The sequence below is a fragment of the Gymnoscopelus braueri genome (assembly GCF_963280865.1).
Source record: "Gymnoscopelus braueri genome assembly, chromosome: 4".
In the NCBI taxonomy this organism is placed as follows: domain Eukaryota; kingdom Metazoa; phylum Chordata; class Actinopteri; order Myctophiformes; family Myctophidae; genus Gymnoscopelus; species Gymnoscopelus braueri.
Genome location: NC_137605.1, coordinates 22,276,480 through 22,287,152, shown reverse-complemented (window position 1 = coordinate 22,287,152; position 10,673 = coordinate 22,276,480). Strand labels below are relative to the sequence as shown.

At 40.0% G+C, this 10,673-nt stretch overlaps 1 protein-coding gene across 2 annotated transcripts; it reads right to left on the bottom strand.

Annotated features, from left to right (window-relative positions):
- Positions 1 to 3,140: 3,140 nt before the first annotated feature.
- On the bottom strand, positions 3,141 to 10,303 carry LOC308084823 (C-X-C chemokine receptor type 3-like). Of its 2 annotated transcripts, XR_013933120.1 has the most exons (4): positions 9,860 to 10,303; positions 8,374 to 8,733; positions 4,027 to 7,355; positions 3,141 to 3,963 (listed from the first exon to the last, which is right to left on the bottom strand). XR_013933120.1 is itself a non-coding variant. In XM_080427746.1 (3 exons), exons 1-3 carry the CDS (start codon positions 9,878 to 9,880, stop codon positions 6,561 to 6,563), a joined length of 1,176 nt encoding a protein of 391 aa, XP_080283872.1. In that variant the 5' UTR covers positions 9,881 to 10,303; the 3' UTR covers positions 3,141 to 6,560. The 2 variants fall into 2 exon arrangements, 1 of the variants encoding a protein (XP_080283872.1); XM_080427746.1 differs by having other exon boundaries at positions 3,141 to 7,355.
- Between the last annotated feature and the right edge of the window lie 370 nt (positions 10,304 to 10,673).

Below are 10,673 nucleotides of genomic sequence, written 5' to 3'. Positions count from 1 at the left end.
ACACACACACACACACACACACACACACACACACACACACACACACACACACACACACACACACACACACACACACACACACACACACACACACACACACACATACAGAGCACCTGGTAGAATATGACTTTTGTCATTTCGTTCTTGTTTTCTATCAATTACTCACCCTGTGATGGCTATACAAGGAGAATCTTCTTTTGTATCATATTCCTTTACGGTAGGGTTAGAGGTCAAAGGGCCAGGCTATCTTTGTTAATAGTGAGCCAACAATGCCAGAAATTGTATATGCAGCTTTGTTTTCTTTTGCCAGTGCTGGAAAGATTGAAGTGGATGAAAACTAATTTGCCGAATGAAGATTATGGGGAGAACAAAGCTTTTCCTAATTACCCCAGTGACATGTTAACATGTTGTGGTGACCTTGGGATGGTGTGAGAAGTAATGAGACCATGCATTTTGAGGTTGCATCCCAGTTCTGTACTACCAGACGACCTACCAGACGACTCAGAAACGCTGTCTTATCATAAAGGTTTATCAGTTTACGTTGCATGTAATAAACAATGACATCTCAGTTTCTGTGACAAATAAGAATCAGTGACAATGTGTATTTTTTCATTGAACAATTCTTGGCTGACGGTAGCCTTTGGATCAAAACTATCATAGATGTGTTTTATCAAGTCTGACTTTTGCTTTCGTATCTATGACGAAAGCAAAAGTCAGACTCAATCAAATACATGATAGTCTTGATCCAAGGCTAAGCTGACAGAAAACAATTAATAAACCCTGTACCAGGTGTTGACTAAGAGGAGATTTTAGTCACCACTCACACTCACACTCAACCAGGGACTGAACAAAACAATATTGATATTAACACACACACACACACACACACACACACACACACACACACACACACACACACACACACACACACACACACACACACACACACACACACACACACACTGTTTGTATTATCTTATGTTCCATTTAACGCAGGGCATTATCTCAGTTCTTTCATTTCATCAGCTTTCATTTTCTTTGAAATTAAGTACGATTGGAAATTATGCAAGAGCCATATATATCTTATAGGCTATATTTAATCAGTCCCCTGGCTTTGATATCAAAGAGTTTTTACCTGACTTTATGGCTTGAGGAGAGTTTATTTTATCAGTCATTTATCAGAACTATCGGAACATAAAAGATCAAATGGTTCTATAAAATGCTTTGTTTTTTTCTTTCGTTTCCTTTGATCTAACATGATCAGAAGTTTATTTGACGATCAACTTAAAAGCTATTCTTGCTTTACACAAAACATTGAAAGCATCCTTAAAATTAAGGGAGGACTGGCTGAATGGTGGGCAGGCGGGCCTCTGTGTGAGTAGCCTCTAGTCTAATATAACCCCAGATTGTTACAGGGTTAGGAAGGTTGTGAAAATCAAACAAGAGATGTTGGGATGTTCTATGCACAGTGATTCTCAACTCAAGGGATCTACTAGGTAGCAGTGGTGTAAAGTAACGAAGTACAATTTTGAGGTATTTTTTACTTTACTGGAGTATTTCCAATTTTCAGTACTTTTACTTCTACTCCGCTACATCTCAAAGGAAAATATTGTACTTTTACTCCACTACAATTATTTGAAGTTAGTAGTTACTTTGTAGGTTTTTATTATTATCACAAAACATACAGCAACCACTTCAGCCCTATACATTCCGGCAATTTGAAAATAGCCAATCAACAAGCTCACAATACGTCCCGATGCATTGTGAGCTTGTAGATCTGCTATTTTCAAAAGATTTGTATGCATTTTATTACTTTAAAACTTGTGAAATTTGACATTCTGCATAATGAGAATTTTTACATTTGGTACTTTAAGTATATTTATTGCCAATACTTTTGTAATTTTACTCAAGTAAAGTTTGAATTCTGGACTTTTACTTGTAACAGAGTATTTCTACATTGCAGTATTACTACTTGTACTTAACAACTCATTCACTGCCAGGCTTATTTCAAGCTAGTTGATCCATATGCCAAAGGCATTTTGGGTCAAACGGAGAATTTTTTTCCGTTTACATTTTAACATTGAAGTGGATGGAGAATTAACTTTTTGAAAATCGTTTTCTCCTAGTTCCTTTGAGATTCAAAATAAAAAAAAATAAAAAAAAAAATTAAAAAAAATAAGAATTTTATTTTGAAAAAAAAAAAAAAAAATTAGGAGACGTCAAAAGACGTCATTGGCACTAATGGCACACTGAAAACGGCCGTCAAAAGACGTCATTGGCACTATATGAGTTAAGTAAAACATTTGAGAACTTTTTCCATCACTTCTAGGTAGTTAATTGTGTTTCCAGTTCAAAGGTTTTCCCCAACCGGATGTGACTAGTATGCTCATCAGTAGTAGCGTGCTCTATCATCAAAACGGATCAGAGTTGAGAACCACTGGTCTATTTATTACACGGCTTGGTTGAATGCTTGATTCTGTTCGTCAGTCATGACATTCTATGGTCTTTTATTTCTTGATAGCAGACCACTGTGCTCAATAACAGATTGAGATTCTAAAACAGCTCATTCCCACTTAAGGAGTAGTTCACCCAAAAAGAATGTGGATGAACTACTATTTTCTATCAATTACACACCCCATGATGCCTTGAATTAATGGAGATTTCTTTGTCGGATTCCTAAACCAATAATTTGATGACCGGTTCATCGGTCAATAGAAGACTCCGCCGGTCATGAAATTATTGGCTTCGGAATGCAACAAAAACTAAAAAATATCCATGAATTCAAGGCTTCATGGGGTGTGTAATTGATAGATTTTTTATTTATTTTTGGTGAACCACTCTTTAAACCCTATACATATTTCGCTGATCGGGGTCCCCCATGGGTCTATACTCGCTTCCCTCCTTATTTTCCCCTCTGCATCAAATCTCTTCTCTGAAAAAAGCTGATCTACAAGCTCAACATGTAGTGACGCATAGTGACCTTGTAGATAAGCTATTTTCGGCCATTGTTAGCCTCTTGTGAGATGTCCAGAATAGGAATGCTAGGGTTCGGACGGTTAAGAGCAGGTGTGGCTCATTGTCCTGATGGAATATCAAAGGGACCATTCAATGTATTTATGAAACGTGTTTTTATTCTCAGGGTTGTTTCTGCTATTCAATAAATAATATATTTACTTGCACACAAATAATTTGCCATTGCAGTTCAGCGTAAGGATACAAACACCAGGAGTGGAAAATAACCACAATTCCGGGTGCTAAGATCCACACTTTCTTCTCATTGTTGTATTTAAAGGAATGCATTACCTGGAGTCTGAACTGAAACCATCTAACTATAGAATAGCTCAGATAGTGAGCACAAATCAGCCCCACTTAAAAATATGCACACGCCTACAGTGGTTTCAGTGGAACTCTATCTTCTTGGCAGGAAATAAAAAGAAAGAAATCTGGCAATGCCTCAAACACATGTTTTTTAGGGCCTAGGCAACATAGCGATAGTCATACAATACCAGAATCGAGGTATAGTGCTAATAATGGTAATTTATCTGTACATGATCACAATAAACCACTATCTACAGTACATCTATCTTTCATCACATAATGGGATTATATTATTTAATTATTTACCTGATATTTTCAAACACAAACATCTCTTCCTGCATGAACTGAATTATGTACTCATAACACTTTGTGACTCTACTGATGTTTGAATTATTGATGTTGTTTTTAATTATACCACAGTGATGACACTATACCACACATTTTTTCAGTCTTTTTTTGCACATTGCATTTTCTTCCCCAAGATGCAAGTAAACATAAGTTAGTTGCATTTCTCACAATCATGCTACATGAACACTGAGCCAGTGGTTCTCAAAGTGGGGTCCGGGGCAACATTTCTTAATACATACAGCATCACACTTTATCCATATTTTATCAATGGCTATTAGAACATAGCAGATATACAAGCTCACAGCAGGTCACTTCGTGCCACGCTGTAAGCTTGTGCATCTGCTATTTCTGAACAACAACAATCTTGAAAGTATTGGAACAATTTTGAAACTTTTTAAACACAAATCTTCTCTTCAGGGGGTCCCTGGCACAAAACATTTTCAGATGGGGGTACGCGGCCAAATACATTTTGGGGGTCCTTGACATGAAAACGTTTGAGAACCACTGCACTGAGCATCTGAACAAGTCAGGCTGGCCTTCTAGTTATGTTTGACCTGTCAAAGTGAACTTGAGCACAACCACTGATACCTTATCAACACCTCTCAACACAAGTCTGCTATACAAGAAGGGTCTACCTTGTCCTTTGACAATTTGTTTAACAAATGAGATTTGTGGCAATCTTATTCACATACAACATTTGCCTCTCCACTGGCAACACTGACTTGATGCATTTAAATACCAAGCCTGCGTAACAGCCTGTATCTGTATTTCAACTCTCACAGCTAAAAGTAACCATTGACTTAATACTAATCATACTAAGAAACGTAGCAACAGGAAACTGAAAGTGGCTATCATCAAAGAGGAAGGAAACAACGCACTCTTAGATCTGTAAAGTAGGTAAGTGTTGGTCTCCTTTGGGTGCTGAAAAATAGCTACATTTTGACAGTGCAAAAACATGTATACTAAAACTACATGTTTATATGACATTTACTCCCATTCACATGAACCAAAAGTAAAAAAGAAAAAAAGAAAACAAGGTTTTTCCTGTCATGTCATGTCACAACCTGCATGGCGACATGTGAATGAAAACAAAGCGATTAGTGGCAAGTGCACCATGTGATCTTCAAATTTTGTTTCGCAATTATCTACGTCTTTCCCTTTGTCATTTCTTCACCTCCGCCCCCTTCTCCTTTTCTTCTGCACTCTACTGTCTGCATCTCCCACCGCAGGGCCTGGTGCACAAAGCACACACAGTTTTCTTTCTCTGTCTACACAACAGAGGAGTGTTCACTGTTTAGACACCAGACACACACACACACACACACACACACACACACACACACACACACACACACACACACACACACACACACACACACACACACACACACACACACACACACACACACACACACACACACACACAGCTTTTAAAAGGGCACTGCACAAATACGAAGAAAGTCACCTGACTGGTGGCATCATACCCTGTTTTTGCCGTTTGTGTCATCCCGCTTGCCATGGGACAAGCACGATGTTGAGACAACAAAGTCAGACCAAAAAAAACTAAAACCTCCCTCTGTTTTGCTGTCATTCCCTGCCAACTACAGTAATGGGAAATGGGATTTCCCCAGTGTTTCCTAAAGCTCCAACATCCAGGAAAGTGAAGCTATGACAACATGATTAATGAAAAGTGAAAGATATCCAGCCATTATCACTAACACATTTGTGAACACCAAGACTGTATAATGACTCTCACAGTAACACTCACTGACAACAGTAACAGCTTATATTCCTGACCGTTCCAAATGTAAAGACGTTTTATGATAAACAATGAACATGATATACCAACTGACACTTATCCAACAGTCCTTCTTTGCCTTACAGTGGATGAGTTCATTCAATAATTCATTAAATGATTTCTCAGCACATGGGCAGTATATAAAATATAATAATAATATGTCATTTGCAAACACAATGATGCATGTCATCCACAAATATATTTACAATGGGATAAATTAATACATGGTAGAGATTTAACTGTTACAGCTGTGTCAAGGTGAAAATTGCAATTGACCTTTTGAGTCATATTGATATATAGTTGTGTAATGTTACTTTCTTCACAGGTGATGCTAATTATGGCTCAGAGTCTGTACCATTTAGTGTAGCAGAATCATTCCAGTGAGCCAACATGCCCAATAGCACCACCCTCACTCCTTTTGGCCTAAATAGATGGCAACCTAAATTAGTATCATTTGTAACACCTGTGAAGAAGTAAAAGTAACATTACACAAATACTTACAATAATAATAATTATAAATACAATTTTGTCCCCACTCTTTTAGTGTATTTTTCTCACCATGTAAATATGGCTGCTGTGATGCAATTAGCATAGCTCATCATGACTTGGCAATAAAACTTTCCCCTTTAAAGACCATATACCCTAAACACATCCTCGCAGTCATATTTTATATGAATTGGGGGCGACTGGACCCCAAATGAAAAGGTATGCCCTGAATTTACTTCGTCAAATTAATTGACATTTCTCCCAGAGTTTTTTTTTTAAATACCATGCCTGCTACCTAAAATAAAATAAAGTAAAACATTTTGGTGGCAGATACTGCATAATGGCCTATGTCAAGTAAAGTGCAATAAATAAGTGATAAAAAAAAACAGAAACATTGATTTTAATGATCTAGGGTCTTTAAGGTACAATGCGGGGGAAACCCCTTAAAAAAATAAGGCTGTGATTTTTCTTCCCATTTCCCATGTTTCATCATGACACAATGAGTGGACCCTTTAAACTCATGACCCACACATTAACTTCTCTCTTTGGGACAGACAGAGTGGCAGACAGGCCACTTGCGAGAAACCGTCCCCCCCCCTCCCTTGAGTCATCAACTCTGGGTTGACTGTGCCTGTTGTTGAGTGTTTATCTCATTTAATACAACCTTCTCTGGAGCCTGGCCAGGCAGCAGTTTCTCACCCAGACCTAGCTCCCACAGAGACAGGCTGGGGTCAACCTCCTGCCCTGTTGCACACCTCAGCATCTCAATTGCGCGTTCCCTGAAGTTCCTGCACAAGCCGAAATAGAGCAGGGGGTTAAGGCAGCTGTGGATGCAGGCCAGAGCATATGTGACCATCAGACCGGTCTCCAAGCAGCTCCTTGTCTTCTGAAAACCGGCAGTAGCAGTCGCATGTTCTTGTGGCATGTTTGGTGTGTTAAAGATTGTATCCACCATGAGGGTGATGTTGTAAGGCGTCCAGCAAAGAAAGAAGACCACCACCAGGGCAAGGATGACCCTGACAGCCCTCTGCTTCTGGAGGCCCTGGGAGCGTCGCTTCAGGTGCAGAAGAATGCTGGCGTAGCAGAAGATCAGTACAACTGATGGCAGCAGGAAGCCCACGATGTGGTAGAGCAGACGGGAGCCCAGACGCCATTTAGTCGTTGGCTGAGAGAAGAGTAGGTAGTTGTGAATGCACTCCATCTTGTCTTGTTCCTCATATTTCACGGCCTGCGTGAAGACCCAGTCAGGGATGCTGAGGAGTAGGGAGATGAGCCAGACTGACAGGCAGATGGAATGAACCAACCAGGCCTTCCTGCGGGGGAACATCTGGGCAGCTTGGACGATGGACAGGTAGCGTTCCACACTGATACAGACCAGCAGGAAGATCCCACAGTAGAAGTTGATCTGGAAGATCCAAGAGGTTTTATTTGTCACTCACTCATACAAAGTATGTGCAGTGAAAGGTTGGTGAGACATGCTCCAAAGACTGCGCTAACAATATTAAACAAACTAAAATTGTACATAATACAAGCTAAGAAAAAGTATACTAAAAACAAAAAGTGGGGAAGTTTGGGGGGTTACGGTTAAGTAATAGATGAGAGAGAGAAAGTGAAATCAAAATGAAAAGAGAAAGTGTGAGTTAGACAAGTTATTATGCAGTGTTACCAAAGACAGTGCTTCTCATCATCTATTTAGGCTTGAGGTAATTGTGGTATCTGTGCATTCCTGCCCATCCTCTGTTCTCTCATGTTCTCCACGTTTTTGCAAAGGCATCTTTTAATAGTAAACAAATAAATGTAAGTATATGAATGTGTCTTGATTTGACAAGAAGTGATAGCTTACCGCCCCCAGCACATTCCTTTCTAGAAAACCTTTCCTCCCTTGACGCTAAACTGAAAGTAACACACAGCTATTTCCAACTCCCTGCATGCTCCAGCATGCTCAATTCACCATCCAGTATCTCTAAAATAAATGTGGCTCCTGTGAGTTTGCATAAGTGGAGGAGAGGCAACACCTCTCTCACTGCATGACAATTTCATATTCATTATACCAGTGGTTCTCAACCTTTTCAGGAGCTTGTAGTGTCTATTTTCACAATCTTTGCCTCTTTCTTATATTATTTGACAATTTGGCCAATGTTTGACCAGTTTTTATAGTAGTTTGTTGATTATTTTTGATGCATTAATGGTCTTTTCTTTTCTTTCTTTTAGATATGAAAAAGGTCTAAAAAGTCCTTAAATTGTCACTTCACTGTCATCTGGGGACCCCCCCAAAACCATGTGGGGACAGCCAGAGCCCAGAGGGTCCCGGCCCACAGGTTGAGAACCACTGCATTATACCACCTGTATGAGTTGTAAACAGAAAGATTTAACAAGACAGTCTATCGTTTCAGTATGTGGTATTAATTAGGCTGAGTCATTACCGTGAACATGGCTCCGCTGATCTTACACAGGGGGGTCCCAAAGCTCCATCCCTGACTCTTGGTGGCCTGATCTGCCCAGAAGAGCAGTGTCACCAGCAGCAGGCTATCAGCTATACCCAGGTGGAGGATAAAGGTGTCTGTCACACTCCAGGCCCGTCTCTTCTGAAACAATACCACCGACAGCAGCCCGTTCCCCAGCAGACCAATTATCATAGCCAGAGAGTACAGAACCGGAATGAAAATGGCCTCGAAGCGATACTTTCCCTCTGACTTGCGGTCATCCACATAAATGTAGTCGTTGTCATAATCATAAGTGCCGTTGTTGTCAAATATCCCATGACGGTCCAGCTCCATCTGGGTCTGTAGAAAAGTTATAAGTCTAAAATTAAAAATGATATATGGTGCTTCGGATGATTTCTCTCTATGGCTATAAATACTAGCAGCTCATAAAGCTAAGATCCTGTCTGCTCTGCTGGGTGGTGCTTTCAGTTCTAAAACTGAGCTGTTGAGCTCTGTTGAACTATGCTGCCTTGAGAATCTCTACTCTCAATGACCAGCTCACAGAGAGAAACCCCCACATTATCTCACATGGTGATGATGTCAACAGATGAAGCAATTCTGGAGTAGAGGTCCCGGGCCTACAGTTCATTTATTAACAGATGTTGGAAGACCCATGACATGACACTTACACTGGCTGTCACGAATATGACATTTTAATTGACGATTAATTGTCACTCAAATAATTGCGATTAATGATTGAATTGTGTTTCTGTTGTTGAACATTAGAACATTATAAATTACAACTACATTTGGCCTTTTAGGCTTAAGGTTGCACAGGGCAGATATGACAAATAACGTATGTTTTAATAACTTTATACTTAGGAAAAACATTAATAATTCCACTATTTTTTTTAAATGTTTGGAAAATACATGAAGTTTTTTTTAACATGGGAACGATTATGACGATTATGCAAAAAAGTATTACAATTATCTCAAATAATTGCGATTAGGCGATTATGTAATAATTGTGACAGGCCTAGCTGTCACCTGACTGCAGCCAATGTAAGTGTCATTTCATGGGTCTTCTCTACCACAACAACTTTGCATAACTTGCTCCATTGGTGCTGATTCATTCAATAACTAATAATAACAATAACAACAACAACAACAACAACAACAACAATTTTATACTAATACTAATACCAGAAACGGTAGGAGACACGATGAAGACTCGTACGGCAATGACAAGCATCATAGGCAACGATAGCGCGCGAACGCGTGTGTACACACACACACACACACACACACACACACACACACACACACACACACACACACACACACACACACACACACACACACACACACACACACACACACACACACACACAGAGCAACAACAACAATAGAGTTGATTAAAAGTCTCATGGAAGGACTGTTATGTTATCTACAGACAGTACTGGAATGAAGAAGACAAGTCACTTACAGCGTTCATGATGTTAGTCATGTCGTCCTTACTTCTACCATTGAAAGAACCAGAGCGTGTGATCGCTGCCTGCTGCTGACACTATTTATAGAGATGGAAAACTAAACCAACTTTCCTCCAATGGGCTTCGTGGGAAGAAGAAAGTCCACTGTCCACTTGTGGTCTTTCAGTTTCCACTACTTCTTCATTTGTAGCAGTCAGCCAGGTCGGTTGTGTCGACTGTCTTTCACACACAAAATAAATCACACCTCGAAGAAGCTTCCTCTCTTTGTTGCGCACACCCATGAAACCTTTGAATAAACTAAAACCACACGCAGAGGAAGCCCGGGTCACAGGGTTGAAGATGACCACCACAACAAGCAGAGGATTGTCCAGTGAGTCAGGACCAACTGGGATGATGAGTAGCGTTTTCTCAGTGCCACGCAACTCAAACGGTCCGAGGCGGTTCGCTGAAAGCGGTGACCTATCGAATTGTGTGACTCCACGTGTCGCTGTCTGGCGGTCACTCTCGGGCTCTGCTCACAGCCAGGTGGTCAAATAATGACAGGTTACAAAATCTTATGTTTTAATTGTATGATTTCCCCCTACACATTCACACCAAAAACGAAAAAACTAAATTGCACACATATGGGATGGGACCCTTTTAACTCTATGGATGGGACATGGGACACTACAGCGTACAGCAGTGTTACAGCAGTAACATTTCAAATGGCCATAACTCGGTACTATTGCTCTGATCAGCGCAACTGGATTTGAAGGCTAAACATGAGATGAGTCTATCATTTAGGTCTTCATCGAAATTGCAAAACAACGA